The sequence below is a fragment of the Calliphora vicina genome, chromosome 1 (genome assembly GCF_958450345.1).
Source record: "Calliphora vicina chromosome 1, idCalVici1.1, whole genome shotgun sequence".
Lineage (NCBI taxonomy): Eukaryota > Metazoa > Arthropoda > Insecta > Diptera > Calliphoridae > Calliphora > Calliphora vicina.
In genome coordinates, this window is record NC_088780.1 from 12,095,347 (window position 1) to 12,112,932 (window position 17,586).

General features: G+C 30.7%; 2 protein-coding genes across 2 annotated transcripts; one reads left to right on the plus strand and one right to left on the minus strand.

Annotated features, from left to right (window-relative positions):
* Positions 1-5,951: 5,951 nt before the first annotated feature.
* Nup58 (nuclear pore complex protein Nup58) lies at positions 5,952-7,565 on the plus strand. The gene has a single exon (XM_065498993.1). It carries the CDS (start codon positions 6,043-6,045, stop codon positions 7,450-7,452), a length of 1,410 nt encoding a protein of 469 aa, XP_065355065.1. The 5' UTR covers positions 5,952-6,042; the 3' UTR covers positions 7,453-7,565.
* Positions 7,566-11,199: 3,634 nt separating this feature from the next.
* On the minus strand, positions 11,200-13,134 carry LOC135949435 (developmentally-regulated GTP-binding protein 2). The gene is made up of 4 exons (XM_065499000.1): positions 12,915-13,134; positions 12,487-12,794; positions 11,842-12,399; positions 11,200-11,781 (listed from the first exon to the last, which is right to left on the minus strand). The coding sequence occupies exons 1-4, from the start codon at positions 12,976-12,978 to the stop codon at positions 11,620-11,622; spliced, it is 1,092 nt and encodes a 363-aa protein (XP_065355072.1). The 5' UTR covers positions 12,979-13,134; the 3' UTR covers positions 11,200-11,619.
* Between the last annotated feature and the right edge of the window lie 4,452 nt (positions 13,135-17,586).

Below are 17,586 nucleotides of genomic sequence, written 5' to 3' on the forward strand. Positions count from 1 at the left end.
TGCTAACCAAAAATCGATTTTTATATGAAAATTCCAAAAAATCTTAATCGTCTATATCTTTGTAAATAAGCGTTTAACAGATAAAACGAGCTCGATCGGTGATCACTCATAATGCTGACCAAAAATCGATTTTTATATGAAAATTCCCAAAAATCCTAAATCGTTTAATACAGAAAAGGACGTCGATCGGTGATCACTCATATTTCTGACCAAAAATCGATTTTTATATGAAAATATCACAAAATCTTAAATCGTCTATATCTTTGTAAATAAGCGGTGATCACTCATATTTCTGACCAAAAATCGATTTTATATGAAAATCCCCAAAAATCTTAAATCGTCTATATCTTTGTAAATAAGCGTTTAATACAGAAAAGGACGTCGATCGGTGATCACTCATATTTCTGACCAAAAATCGATTTTTATATGAAAATCTCAAAAAATCTTAAATCGCCTATGTCTTTGTAAATAAGCGTTTAATAGAGAAAACGAGATCGATCGGTGATCACTCATATTTCTGACCAAAAATTGATTTTTATGTGAAAATCCGAAACAATCTTAAATCGTGTATATCTTTGTAAATAAGCATTTAATTCAGAAAATAGAGAAAACGAGCTCGATCGGTGATCACTCATATTTCTGACCAAAAATCGATTTTTATATGAAAATATCAAAAAATCTTAAATCGTCTATATCTTTGTAAATAAGCGTTTAATACAGAAAAGGACGTCGATTGATGATCACTCATATTTCTGACCAAAAATTTATTTTTATATGAAAATCTCAAAAATCTTAAATCGTGTATATCTTTGCAAATAAGAGTTTAAGAGAGAAAACAAGCTCGATCGGTGATCCCTCATATTGCTGACCAAAAATTAATTTTTATGTGAAAATCCGAAACAATCTTAAATCGTCTATATCTTTCTAAATAAGCGTTTATAGATAAAACGAGCTCGATCGGTGATCACTCATATTTCTGACCAAAAATCGATTTTTATATGAAAATTCCAAAAAATCTTAAATCGTCTATATCTTTGTAAATAAGCGTTTAACAGATAAAACGAGCTCGATCGGTGATCTCTCATATTGCTGACCAAAAATCGATTTTTATATGAAAATTCCCAAAAATCCTAAATCGTCTTTGTAAATAAGCGTTTAATACAGAAAAGGACGTCGATCGGTGATCACTCATATTTCTGACCAAAAATCGATTTTTATATGAAAATATCACAATAGAGAAAACGAGCTCAATCAGTGATCACTCATATTTCTGAAAATATATATATATGAAAATATCACAAAATCTTAAATCGTCTATATCTTTGTAAATAAGCGGTGTCACTCATATTTCTGACCAAAAATCGATTTTTATATGAAAATCCCCAAAAATCTTAAATCGTCTATATCTTTGTAAATAAGCGTTTAATACAGAAAAGGACGTCGATCGGTGATCACTCATATTTCTGACCAAAAATTGATTTTTATGTGAAAATCCGAAACAATCTTAAATAGTGTATATCTTTGTAAATAAGCATTTAATTCAGAAAATAGAGAAAACGAGCTCGATCGGTGATCACTCATATTTCTGACCAAAAATCGATTTTTATATGAAAATCTCAAAAATTCTTAAACAGTCCATATCTTTGTAAATAAGCGTTTAATAGAGAAAACGAGCTCGATCGGTGATCACTCATATTTCTCTCCAAAAATCGAATCTTAAATCGTCTATATCTTTGTAAATAAGCGTTTAATAGAGAAAACAAGCTCGATCGGTGATCACTCATATTTCTGACTAAAAATCGATTTTTATATGAAAATATCAAAAATTCTTAAATCGTGTATATCTTTGTAAATAAGCAGCTAATAGAGAAAACGAGCTCGATCGGTGATCACTCATATTGCTGACCAAAAACCGATTTTTACATGAAAATCTCAAAAATTCTTAAACTGTCCATATCTTTGTAAATAAGCGTTTAATAGAGAAAACGAGCTCGATCGGTGATCACTCATATTTCTCTCCAAAAATCGAATCTTAAATCGTCTATATCTTTGTAAATAAGCGTTTAATAGAGAAAACGAGCTCGATCGGTGATCACTCATATTTATGACCAAATAACGAGTTTTATATGAAAACAGCAAAAAATCTTAAATCGTCTATATCTTTGTAAATAAGCGTTTAATAGATAAAACGAGCTCGATCGGTGATCACTCATATTTTTGATCAAAAATCGTTTTTAATATGAAAATATCAAAAAAATCTTAAATCGTCTATATCTTTGTAAATAAGCGTGTAATAGAGAAAACGAGATTGATCGGTGATCACTCATATTTCTCTCCAAAAATCGATTTTTATATGAAAATTCCAAAAAATCTTAAATCGTCTATATCTTTGTAAATAAGCGTTTAATAGAGAAAACGAGCTCGATCGGTGATCACTCATATTTCTGACCAAAAAACGATTTTTATATGAAAATTCCAAAAAATCTTAAATCGTCTATATCTTTGTAAATAAGCGTTTAATACAGAAAAGGACGTCGATCGGTGATCACTCATATTGCTGACCAAAAATCCATTTTTATATGAAAATCCCCAAATAATCTTAAATCGTCTATATCTTTGTAAATAAGCGTTTAATAGATAAAACGAGCTCGATCGGTGATCACTCATATTTCTGAACAAAAATCCATTTTTATATGAAAATCTCAAAAAATATTAAATCGTCGATATCTTTGAAAATAAGCGTTTAATACAGAAAACGAGCTCAATCGATGATCACTCATATTTCTGAACAAAAATCGATTTTTATATGAAAATCTCAAAAATTCGTAAATCGTCTATATCTTTGTAAATAAGCGTTTAATACAGAAAAGAACTTCGATCGGTGATCACTCATATTTCTGACCAAAAAACGATTTTTATATGAAAATTCCAAAAAATCTTAAATCGTCTTTGTAAATAAGCGTTTAATAGATAAAACGAGAACGGTGATCACTCTTAATTCTGACCAAAAATTGATTTTTATATGAAAATACCCAAAAAATCTTAAATCGTCTATATCTTTGTAAATAAGCGTTTAATACAGAAAAGGACGTCGATCGGTGATCACTCATATTGCTGACCAAAAATCGATTTTTATATGAAAATCTCAAAAATTCTCAAATCGTCTATATATCTTTGTAATTAAGCGTTTAATACAGAAAAGGACGCTGTATTAAAAAAGGAGCTCGATATGTGATCACTATTTTTACTATATTTCCGACCAAAAATCTATTTTTGTATGAAAATCCCAAAAAATCTTAAATCATCTATATCTTTATAAAGCGTTTAATAGAGAAAACGAGATCGATCGGTGATCACTCATATTGCTGACCAAAAATCGATTTTTATATGAAAATCTCAAAAATTCTTAAATCGTATATATCTTTGTAAACAGACGTTTAATAGAGAAAACGAGCTCGATCGGTGATCACTCATATTTCTGACCAAAACTCGTTTTTAATATGAAAATCTCAAAATATCTTAAATCGTCTATATCTTTGTAAATAGACTTTAATAGAGAAAACGAGCTCGATCGGTGATCACTCATATTGCTAACCAAAAATCGATTTTTATATGAAAATCTCAAAAACTCTTAAATCTATATCTTTGTAAATAAGCGTTTAATAGAGAAAACGAGCTCGATCGGTGATCACTCATATTTCTGACCAAAAATCGATTTTTATATACCGAAAAAGAGATCGATCGGTGATCATTCATATTTCTCGATTTTTATATGAAAATCTCAAAAAATCATAAATTGTCCATTTCTTTGTAAATAAGCGTTTAATACATAAAAGGAGCTCGATCGGTGATCACTCATATTTCTGACCAAAAATCGATTTTTATATGAAAATCTCAAAAATTCTTAAATCGTCTATATCTTTGTAAATAAGCGTTTAATAGAGAAAACGAGGTCGATCGGTGATCACTCATATTTCTGACCAAAAATCGATTTTTATATGAAAATTCCAAAAAAATTTAAATCGTCTATATCTTTGTATATAAGCGTTTAATAGAGAAAACGAGCTCGATCGGTGATCACTCATATTTCTAACCAAAAATCGATTTTTATATGAAAATCCCAAAAAATCTTATATTGTCTATATCTTTGTAAATAAGCGTTTAATAGAGAAAACGAAGTCGATCGGTGATCACTCATATTTCTGACCAAAAATCGATTTTTATATGAAAATTCCAAAAAAATTGAATCGTCTATATCTTTGTAAATAAGCGTTTAATAGATAAAACGAGCTCGATCGGTGATCACTTATATTTCTGACCAAAAATTGATTTTTATATGAAAATATCAAAAAAATCTTAAATCGTCTATATCTTTGTAAATAAGCCTTTATAGAGAAATGAGCTCGATCGGTGATCACTCATATTTCTGACCAAAACTTGATTTTTATATGAAAATATCAAAAAACTCTTAAATCGATTGGTGATCACTCATATTTCTGACCAAAAATCAATTATTACATGAAAATCTCAAAAAATCTTATATCTTCTATATCTTTGTAAATGAGGGTTTAATGGAGAAAACGAACTCGATCGGTGATTTCTGAACAAAAATCGATTTTTTTATGAAAATATCAAAAAATCTTAAATTGTCTATATCTTTGTAAATAAGCGTTTAATAGATAAAGCGAGCTCGATCGGTGATCACTCATATTTCTGACCAAAAATCGATTTTTATATGAAAATCCCAAAAAATCTTAAATCGTCTATATCTTTGTAAATAAGCGTTTAATAGAGAAAACAAGCTCGATCGGTGATCACTCATATTTCTGACTAAAAATCCATTTTTACATGAAAATCCCAAAAAATCTTAAATTGTCTATATCTTTGTAAATAAGCGTTTAATCGAGAAAACGAGCTCGATCGGTGATCACTCATATTTCTGACCAAAAATCGATTTTTATATTAAAATCCCCTAAAAATATTAAATCGTCTATATCTTTGTAAATAAGCTCGATCGGTAATCACTCATCGATTACTAAAAATCGATTTTTATATGAAAAATCTAAAAATTTTAAATCTTTGTGAATAAGCGCGTAGTACATTACACTGCAGCCACACGATCAAGTTTTTCTTGATAGTCTTTTACATATACTGTTTGTCAAAATTTATAAAAATTGAAAGCGGTGACGTAGGCAGCACGCAACTTGAAAACAATTTTAGTACAAATTGGACATAAAAATGTAATCAGCTGTTTTCTTGAATGAAAAATTGAACACCAACTTGAATGTGAAATTGAATGCAAGTTCGTTTCAATTCTTAAAAGTGTGAGTGTATTAGTAAAAAAGTGTGAGTGTATTAAAACTTGAAAGGCAAAACTTGATCGTGTAACCCCCAAGTTAGGGAAAAGGAGCTCTATCGGTGATCACTCATATTTCTAATTGAATATTTTGATTTTTTATGAAAGTTTAAAAAATATATTAAATCGTCTATAACTTTGTAAATAAGCGTTTATTAGAGAAAAGGAGCTCGATCGGTGATCATTCATATTTCTGAACAAAAATAGATTTTTATGTGAAAATCCGAAACAATCTTAAATCGTCTATATCTCTGTAAATAGACGTTTAATAGAGAAAAGGAACTCGATCGGTGATCACTAATATTTCTGACCAAAAATTGATCGTCTATATGTTGATTCGATTTGTTCCATTTATTCAAAAAATTTCAAATTATTTTTAATAATAAACCTTGATAAACTAATAAAACCCAAAATATTCTAATCCTAAATTTCTCTCAGTGCATATCAAACATTCACAGCAATTGATAACAATACCTCACAATGCGATGCTATTGTGAATGAGAACGAAAGGCGCTCACAACAATAACAAACAGCTGGGTGTCAACAAAACGTTAAATTAAGCAAAAAAAAAATCTCGTGCAGTTTGCGTTTGTTTGTGAAATTTACTAAAAATTTAAGTATTAAAAGAAAAAAATACAATAAAAATTTAAAGTCAAACGAATTTAATAAAATAAACGTGAAACAAAATGTCTGGATTTTCTTTTGGAGCAGCAGCTACGAGTACACCCGCCCAGCCACAAGGAGCAACAAGCGGATTTTCATTTGGGGCGCCAAAACCAGCCGGGGCAGCTCAAACTACTGGTTTCGGAGCCAGTACAACAGGCTTTGGAGCTACTACACAAGCAACAGGTTTTGGGGCAACCGCAGCAGCACCAGCATTTGGAGCACCTCAGCAGGCGGCTGCGCCTGCTTTTGGGGCAACAGCTACTTCGGCAGCACCAGCTTTTGGTGGCAGCTCTTTTAGTTTTGGTACACCAACTTCAGCAGCACCCGCTACTGCCGGCACAAGTTTTGGTTTTGGAGCACAACAGGCGGCAGCCAGCAGTGCAGCGGCACCCTCTTTAAATTTTGCAGCACCGGTGGCTACTTCAGCAGCAAATACTGGAGCTTTGCCCTCTCTGGGCCTAGGAGGTGGTTTGGGAGGAGGTAATTTTTCATTCATGAAACCAGCAGCCACAACTTCAGCTAGCATCAGTTTTGGCACTACCACCACTACTACCTTGGGAGGACAACCCGCCGCCGGAGGTTTATTTGGCAAACCTTTAACCACTACCACCGCCGCACCAGCTCCTGCTCCATTTGTGGGGTTGGGCGGCTTAGATGTAAGCTCTAGCAAACCAAAACCTGGCGACAGTAAACAGGATATTAAAGTGAAAGAGACACAAGTGCCCGAAGAAATTGCCAAAACTGTGGATTCCCTGAAAACCCACATAAAGACTCAAAAGACATTGTCCTCAGACATAGGACGCACTTCAACCTCTAAGCTCACCAATGTCTCGGGTGAAATCTTCAATTTACAGTGGGCTCTGCAGGAAATTTCTAATTCGGTGGAGGCCAACTACAATCACATTAAATTACTGCGCAAGGAAACCTCCAAAACTATACAGTCCGTGGAAATGGCCCAACGCACTCAAGACACACCTGTGGGTCTACAGTTCGAAAACAATGCCCCCTTCCAGTTCTTTCAGTATTTGGTGGCCAAATACGAACAGGATCTTATAAATTTCCGACAACAAATCGCTCTCACCGAACGTCACATGCATTCGCTAACCAATCCCCAGAATGTAGCACCCGAAGATCTTAAACGTGGTTTTCTTCAAATCAACGAAAGTTTTATCTCTTTGGCAGGCCGCTTACATGAAATTCATCAGAAGGTGGAGGCTCAAAAGGATCAGTATTTGAATTTGCGTAAATATCGCCTAAGAGATAGTACGAATGTCTTCGCTCAACTTGATAATCCAGAGGCGAAAGTGGATACAACACGTATCACAGCGGGACCCACACCCTTTTCGAATATTACTGCTGTCAGTAATTTTGGTAAATCATTTTCGAATTCATCGGCTTCGAAGGGCCAAACAACACAAACTGGGAAATGAGTGTGTGAGATTTGTTTTGTTTAGTTAAATGTCGGTTTCTGCTTGTACATTATTTGATACATATTGGTTTTTTAATGTAAATTAAAAATAAATAATTAAGTTGGAAAGAAAAAGTGGAAAAGTGTCAAGTATGTGTTATTAAGCAATCTAGATTTTGTACTCAATAAATTAACAAGGCGACTTTTCGACTACGACACTCGTAATAATGCTTTAAATATATAAAATTTATTTTACAAAAAAAAGTTGTTTTTCACCAATAAAGATGAATGTTTTTGACACATGAGTGTTATACATAGATGAATACACATAGATCAGAAACTCTACTGTCAAAAACCTAACTCAGTTGTCAAAAACCCCCCTGTATATCTGAATTACTAAGTCATTAACCTTGGCGGCAAAGCTGCAAATGAATAATTAATTCGCGAATCATTCACACAAAAAAAAATAATTCAATGAAATTTGAGTCAATTCAAAAAAATTTTGGAATTTGCAGTTCGTTTCTAATTCAAATGAATTGCAATTCGTTTCTAATTCAAATGAATTTGTAGAATGAATTGCAATTCATTTCCAGTTCATTTAAATTGAATTGATTTTGAATTCAATTCATTTTACAGATTCATTTGAATTGAAAACGAATTGCAACTCATTTTTATAAATTCCTTTAAATTGGAAATTAATTGAAAATCATTTCTGCCTAATTTGTTTGAATTGATTAAAATTTCATTCAATTCTTTTTTATTGTGAAAAGAATAAATTAAAAATTTAGCTAATTCGTAACGAATTAAAATCAAAAAAAATGATTCATTTACAGCCCTGCTAGACGATATGTGTAGGTGAATGAAAAATACTTTGTAATTTTGTTCGGAATGGTTTCAATTCCATAGTTTTTATTCCGATCGATTTCGTTTTAGGTTCTTTAGATTCCGTGTAATTTATTAATTCCAAAAATATTAAATAATTCTGGATTCCTGATTTTAATTTGACAGCGTTTTTTTATATTAAAACAAAAGTGAAGTTTTTGATACAGAAATTGAGTAAAAATTTTAGAAAAACAAATAATTGCAATGAAAACTGATAGTGATTTCATTCCGATAGAAATTTCTGGTTTACTTTTTTCAATGCAATTACTACAAATAACAATTTAAACTCAACGTTGACTAGTAGTCGTCCGATCGATAGAATATCCCAAATTGATTTAGACATATGTATGTGCTTCCTCTATTAAACTCCCTCAATTCTAGACCAATTGTCCAGATGCAGACAAAATACCAACTACAAATTATGGGTAACTTTGTCTTAAAAAAGTTTTGATTGAACGTAACTCTGAAACTTCTAAATTAAAAAAAAAAAATCTCTGATAGTGATATGGTAGATAGAAAGCCATCGGAATAATATTGTTTCGAATTTGGCTTTTAATTCAAATATAACGATTTTAACGGCTGATTTAAAGTTGCATAATGCTTTCAAATAGCAGTGCTGTAATAGCAAACTGTAACATATCTGTGGGCATTATTAACATTGAATAAAAGCTTTCAGTTGACCATTGATCGTAAGTATGGCAACGCTGTTTGCTGCGACCGTATATTTGAATTCGAATATTCAGTTAAAGAACATATAGAGCTTAATAGATGGTAATGCAGTGTTATAAATAGTGGCAGAGGTTGCAGTCGTGAGTGAGTTTATCAGAGACGTTTTTCGAACAAACATCAACTGAGTGCCTTAAAGAGTGCTGTGTTTTTCAAGTGAATTCGTGTACATTATAAAGTGTGTCTGTATTTCTGAGAATTTATAAACATGTATAAAATAAAACATTGAGTGACTATTTAATTCTGTTGTTGTACATTTTAAATAAATAAAGAGTTGTTTCAATTTTTAAACTACTAAACGGCTTTTATTTACAATCAAAAGTATCCGATTTATTTAAAGGAAATAAACCAACGTTTTGAAAAGGTTAAAACGTAACAATATAGATCGTTAGCTCTTCTTGCTGGTTCTAATTTGAGCCCAGTTGTTTTAACAAAATGTTGGCTATGTAAACTCTTGAAGACTGGATGTAATATTAATGATTATAACGAATCAATTCAATTAGCTGATAGATTGTGGGAGGTTATTTAAAACGGAGAAATTTGTAATGTCAGACAACCTTCTAGAAATATAAGTAAATTAACACCGGATGTTAGTTTTACAAAATATTTTTCATTCATCTACAATATCGTTTAATGATAGACATTTGAACGACCTTTCCAACGACGTTAATAAAGCAATAGAAATTTGGACCAATAATGTATCAAAATCGGTAAAAAAAAATATTCTTTAACTCGAATTTATTTATTTTTCAACGAAAATAGTTTTGAATCTCTATCATAAACTATACATTGGTGAAGGGCATATAAGATACAACCTGCAGTAAGATTGGAAAAGTATTAAGCTAAAAGGTGTTTCTTCTTCAATACAACAAATTTTTAAAACCAATTCATTTTTGTTCTCAATAAAATTTCTTTAAAAGGAAAATTGTTATTCTCCAATTTAAAACAAGTAAGTAAGAAAGTATGATCGGTCAAGCCCGACCATATAATACCCTACACCAAGTAAATGAGCAAAAACATTTTTCTTTTAAAATATCAATAATTTATATTCGTGAGTGATTTTCGGAAGTGGGCCTTATATGGGGGCTATGACCAATTATGGACCGATCACCTTGATCGGTGAAATGAAAATTATTTATGTTGAATTTTGTGTATATACCAACATTTTTAGGAGATTTATGCACGTTTAAGTGATTTTCGGAAGCGGGTCTATATGGGAGCTATGACTAATTATGGACCGATCGTAACAAAATTTGATGACATGAATTTTGTGTAGATACATATATAAATTAAACATTTATGACCGATAAAGTCCAATTTCGAGAGGACATTTGTATTGGGGCTAGGTGAAATAATGCACCGATTTAATCCAGTTTTAATAGACATCGTCCTTGGGCCGAAAAAATTATATGTACCAAATTTGATCGAAATATCTTCAAAATTGCGACCTGTACACTGCGCACAATGTTTACATGGACAGCCAGACGGACGGACATCGTTTAATCGACTCAGAAAGTGATTCTAAGTCGATCGGTATACTTTAAGGTGGGTGTTAGACTAATATTTTTGGGCGTTACAAACATCTGCACAAACGCATAATACCACAGCATTCTGAATGTTGATATTTGTCATACTTTTTCTTAAAATTTGTATCAGGGACCTAATGATCTGTCAACTTAACATGGACTATCTTATACATAAACTTAGACAATTTCTGTCTTGTTATATCTATTATAAAGAATATAAACGAATAAAACTGTTTGGTATAGAATTGTAAATCTAACTTACCTTAAAACCCCACTAATTGTAAATTAAGTAAGCTTGAATTTCAGTCCGTATTAAATAAAATCTTGAGTCTTGAATTTTTTTTAGTTGGAAGCTTGAATTTCACTCCGTATTAAATAAAATTTTGAATTGAGTTTGAATTTGTTTTTCTGTTTCTTGATATAATTCTATATAAAAACCAAAAATTAGTATAATACAGCAAATTGTTAAAAATCTAAAGCCACACAAAATTTACCTTTAAATCCTTCTACTACAAATTTAAAAAAAGGGAAACTTGAAAAAATCTTGAGTCTTGAAATTTTGATTATTTGATTTGATGCTATAAAAAGATTAAATTAAATAGTTATATGTACAAATGATAAAACCAAATTGAAAATACCTTTTTAGATATGATGTTGAATAACATGTTTATTTCGTTAAATATCATTTATTATTCCTTGAGTTCTAAATTGTTTATATATATAGAGACAGGGGAGAGGGAGATAATGGTGAATAAAATAAAAAGAATGCTGCTTATTTAAGTAACACTTATAAAACAAAACCATTAGTTAGTCATCCCGTACGTTTATCCAATAGAATTTCAATTTCATTTATGTTATAATATTTAATATTAATTTTCTGTAAAGCCAAAGCGCAGCAGGTAAAGCCAAGAAATTCTTTTCATTAAAATTTCAGGCAGTTTTGTTGGTAAAACAATATCCAATGGATTAATAATAAACTAAAGAAAAGTTTAAAAAAGGTAAGAGTTAAGGTGATAATGGAGTGGAAAGGAAAATGCAAAAAAGGAATTCATTAATCATTTCTTAACAACTTGTATAACATCCTCATCGGCCATTATATGACTAATGCCCACACGTTGGGGTGAGTACTTGGTGGAAGTACCCCAGACTAAGGCATACTTAAATTGAGCGGCTAAAGTACGATGAATAGCATGACATACATACTCCACAGAAACACCCTAAAAAGAAATTAAATTAATTGATTTTTTAAGAAATATTAAAGTGGGGATCTTACTTACCCTTCTCAAAATCAAACCATCATCAAAATCTGGTGGTGCACCAGGTTTTTTCGTATAAACTCTAATAAGCTGCAAGGCATCCCACAGCGCCTCTAGTAAATAATCCAAATTCAATTGCATATTACAACTAACCACTATGGAGTTGGGTTCTCTAGCCAAACGATCTACTTCTTCGATAGAAATCTGATCGATTTTATTGTAGACATAGAGACAAGGCAAATAAACACGATTCGCTGTAACCACATCGATAAACTCATCCACGCTACAGTCTTCACGGAACAACACTTCAGCATTAAAGATCTTAAAGGAGTGCAGTACGGTTTGTACCATTTTCTCATTGCAGCTAGTTAGAGCACAGGTGGCATTGAAACTTAAGCCGCCACCCTTCTTTTGTTTGAAGTAAATATTTGGTCTACGTTTATTTAAACGTATGCCCACCGACTCCAATTCCCGCTCCAATAAGTCACGGTGTACATTCGGCTTGGTGGCGTCCAACATCATGACTACTAAATCGGCAGTACGGGCGACAGCAATAACTTGACGACCACGACCTTTGCCCTGGAAAGAGTGGCGATTTAGATGATAAAAAATTATATAAAACACGAGTAGATGAAAATAGATTTTAAATTCTTTAACACGACTTACCTGTGCAGCACCTTCAATAATACCCGGCAAATCCAACAATTGTATATTCGCACCCTTATACTCAATCACACCGGGAATACAGGTCAACGTTGTGAACTCATAGTTGGCCGCTTCCGATTCAGTTTTTGTTAGCGTCGACAGCAGCGTTGACTTACCCACCGAAGGGAAACCAATCAAAGCCACTCTGGCATCGCCACTCTTTAGCACATCAAAGCCTTCACCTTTTTCGCCCTTCTTCGAGGGCTCCAACAATTGCGAACGATATTTGGCTAATTTGGCCTTCAATAAACCCAAATGATATTCAGTGGCTGGAAAAGGTGAAATAAATAAAAACAAACACAATAAAAATTATAACCTTGTTTTAAAAGTGGCCACCTCATTTCTTTTTTTCGTTAAGAACAATATTCTACCCAACTCTCTTCATTTACCTTTATTTTTTTGTGTTCTGGCAATTTCTCTTTCGATTTCAGCAATTTTATCTAATATACCCATATTGTTTGTGTTCTTTTCCTTGCGTTATTTACACTTAAAACATAATAAATGTTGGCAAAATTTTTGAATTAAAAAATATTTGCGAAAAAATTCCTGCTTTTAGTCTTTTGTGTTAGAAAAAAAATCCGGCACAGGCTCTCTACTAAAAATGCTGCTGTTTTGACAACTTGACATTTGCTGCTTTTTGTTTTCTGCAGACAATCACTGCAGATTGATGGACCGTTAAAACAATCACAATAGTAAGTTGGTAGGGAGGTAAACACATACAATCACAATAGTCAGTTAAATACAGAAAACTTTAAAATTTTTACGAAAATTAATTGAAATTATTGAAAAATTAGATATTAATTATAATTTAATATTTGATTTTACACAGCCTGTTTAGTTATTGTTTTTACAAAGTGAGAACTAGGCGTTTTAATACACCTTGGGTAAGTGTTATGTATGAAATTAAAAAAATAAACGAATTGCTTTTTTGTCTTGCCAAAACAGAATTGCGGGTTTTAAAATTTTAAGAAAATGCTCATGTAATTATAATTTCTTATTAAAGTTTAAGTTTTCACCATTCTTGTTACAGGTTTTTTGTTTAAAAATGCAAAGTTTTGTAAAAAATATACCAATAATAAATGGAATATTTGATCAAATTATTATTAAGGTTTCAGAATTTACAAATAAATACTTTTATATAATTTGTTATATAAATTTAATGGTAAAGTTTTGTATTTGATATAGGTACCAATAATAAACAAAATATTACATTAAATGACTAAAAAGAATTGTGGGTTTTAGAATTTACAAGAAAACGCTCTCGTATTTAAAATGTTTTTTTTTCATAAATGAACAGTTTTTGTTTTATAATGGTAAATTTTTGTATTAAATATGCCAATAATAAACAAAAAAAAAACGTTCTATTATTTTTAATATTTGTTAAATTTGATACTAAAATTTTAATTTTCACAAATATTTTTCAGTTTTTGTTTAAAAATGTTTTTTGGTGAAACCATTGCTTCATTTTCATATAAAAAGAGCAATTTGCTGGGCTCAGAATTTACAAGGAAACGTCCCCATATTTGAAGTGTTGGTATAATTTGATACTAATTTTTGTAAATTTACTAAGCATGAGATCAGAATTAAAATTTAAAAACTAAGGTAACAGAATAATTATTAAGACTTAAGGATTTGACAGAAAACGTTCTCCTATTCAAAATTTATTTCTACACAATTATTAGGTTATTTCAATCACTTTATTTCATTTTCCATTTTTGAAATTTTAAACTAAAATTTATTTTCGTCTTACCTTTCCACAGGCTAAAGTTCTCAGCAGTTGAGTTGGTATTTTCATCCCCTGATACAAAATTGACATTATTGTCTGAATACCACTCAAGCGTATTTTTACCATTTTTTTTTATTATTATTTATTTTCAACAACCTAGCCTATTGGCCATAATCGGTTATAAATTTCTACTTAAAAAAATAGTTTACAATAAAAAATTTAAATATAAAATAAATTAAATAATTATGATATAAATTAAATAAATATTATAAATAAAATTGAACAAAGTCAAAACTTAAACTCAAACATATTACATTATAAAACATCATTATTAGATAATGATTCTTTAATTGATGTCAGTAAATTAGCAACTTGATAAGAAAAACTAGTTTCCATTGGGAAAAAATAAATTTGATAAGTATATGTGTAACAGAAATAATCAACCATATAAAAGAGAAAACATGGTACTCAGTACAACCTAGAAACTATAAGGGCCAAATATATATATGTATATATAAATATTAGTCACTGAATGTCTGTTAGTTGATACCACCTTCAGAGATATAAACAGTAGAGGGACCAACCTATATGACAAACAATGTCATCAAAAGGGTGTATATCTAATAATCAATTACAATACTCAAATCCTAATATCATAAGTGATTCAAACAATAATCAAAACAAGTTCGAATAAGTTCATGAGAGACTGATAAATTCACCGGAAAGGTACCTATCACAGTCCACAAATCAATGTCTACACACTATCCGCAAATTAAACTTCAAACATATATACTATTTTGGCGCCTCAACCAATTGCACTAGTGCAACACGTAAATCAAACACTAAATGTAACTCCAAACACCAAGAAAGGTTAAAGAAAAGTTTTTGTAGACACTTCTTAATATATATATGTACATATATTTCTGTGTTTATCGTGCCCGATGATACAAATGATTGGCTTCTTTTGCCACGGCTGCAAATGGCTTGCCACACAAGAAACTTCTTGGGGAATTTTGTTTGTTTTATTTTTGCCCGGTATTGTCCATCAGACACCTACAAATTTTGATCCGGAAGTTGTGAAATGTCTACCATAATCGTAGATTTATTGAAAGACTAATTTGATTATTAATCACCGTTCTGTTTGAACGATATATTTAAAGACTAATTAAGATATTAATCATGGTCCTGTTCGAAGCCCAAATTTCTCTGTTTGAAGTCAAAGTTGAACATTAATCTTTGATTTATTTAAAGATTATCTAAAATATTAATTATGATCCTGTTTGAAGCCAAAATTTAAAGACTAATTTGATTATGAATCATGGGCCTAATTGAAGCATAAATTGATTTGTTTGAAACCAAATTTGACCATTAATCGTAGATTTATTTAAAGACTTATTTGAAAATGAATCATGGTCCTTTTTGAAGTCCATATTAATAATATTTGATGACAAAATTTAACATTAATCATGGATTTATTTAAAGATTAACTTGAATATTAATAGAGGTCTTGTTTGAAGTTTAATTTCTGCTGTTTGAAGTGAAATTTGAAATATTTAAAAATTAATTTGAGTATTAGTCATGACCAAATTGCAAAGCAAGAAGCCAAAATTTAACATTAATCGTAAATTTAGTTTGAAAATTAATTAAGATATAATCATTGTACTGTTTGAAGTCCAAATTACTTTTTTTGAAGCCAAAATTTAAAAAATAATCGTCGATTTAGTTAAAGATTGCATAAGATAATAATGGTCCTGTTTGAAGCCAAATTTTGCTGTTTGAAGCCAAGATTTAACATTAATCATAGATTTAATTATAGACTTATTTGAATATGAATCATTGTCCTGTTTGTAGCCAAATTTGAAACATAACATAACATAAGTTTTATCATTCATCACACAACAATTTATTTTTTTTATAAAATTTTACCTCAATTTTTTCGCTTGTTCTTTTGCTTCTAAGTTCTTTACCGCATTGCGATCTTTATACGACTTCAACCCAGCATTAGCATTGGCTCAGCGCACAAAGGAATCAGAGCTGCTTTAATGAAAGAAGTGTTGGGTGCTCTTCGAAAGTGTAGTTCGATTTCTTTCGACTTACCAATATCTGTTAGATGTTTTTTTCTTCCTGACCCAGATTTTCTTACAATGTTCAAGTCTTCCTTATACTTTTTAATGGCTGATGATGAACCTTCAGTTCTTTTGCTATTTTTTTGAAAAAACATATTGAATTTGTTTGAAAATCAAGTACTTTTTTCGCTGTACATTTTGACAAAAATAACAGTTGAAAATTAATGATATAGAAAAGATAATATCTATGTCAGATCTTTAAAAGCTAAAGTGATTAAAAAAATAATTTGTTGGATAAGTTTTGACTCACACTTTAGATAGCGTAGTCTATAAAATCAACTTTCGAAAATCAACTGTCTGAAGTTCCCAAATAACTCACAAGATTGATACATCAATATGTCGGCTGTATTCCTGGTTCGGTTGCTATTTAAAATCGAGAAAATCGTCACAGAAATGGCTGAGTTATTAGTTAATAACCACGTCTTCCTGGATTTTTTACTTATTTACCAATTTTTGTTCTATATCTGGATTACTAAGTCATTAACATAGACAATATGGATATTTTATAATAGACTTTTACAACGACGTATAATGCCATAGAAATTTGGACCGACAATGGGTCAAAATTGCGAAAAATATATTTAAATCTGAATATTTTTACTCCAAACAATGTGTGATATTCTGGATCGTTATAGATAGCGGAGCCAATGTCCGTCTGTATGTTGAAATCAACTTTCCGTATCCCTCAAAAAACTTACATGATTCATACATCAATAAATCGGGAATTTTTCCGGCTCGGTTTATATTTAAAATCGGTCAACAAATTGCTGATATATAAGGACAAAACCGGGACAACCTAGATTTTTAGCCTATTTTTGATCTACATCTGGATTACTAAGTCATTAATATAGACAATATGGATATCTAATGATAGATATTTCGAAGTCCATTGAAACGATTATAAGGTTAAAGTAAGTTGGACCAACTATTAGGCAAAATCAGGAAAAATATTTTTTAACTCGAATTTTTTTTCATAAATTTTCTTTTCACAAATAAATTAAAAAATTAAAAAAAAATTTGAAAAAAAAAAATAAAATAAAAAATAAATATATAAAGTATGTATATATATTCTGGATCCTTATAGATAGCGGATTCGATTAAGCCATGTCCGTCTGTCTGTCTTTCTGTCTGTCTGTTGAAATCAATTTTCTTAAGACCCCAGATATCTTCCGGATCAAAATCTTCAATAATTTTGTCAGACATGCTTTC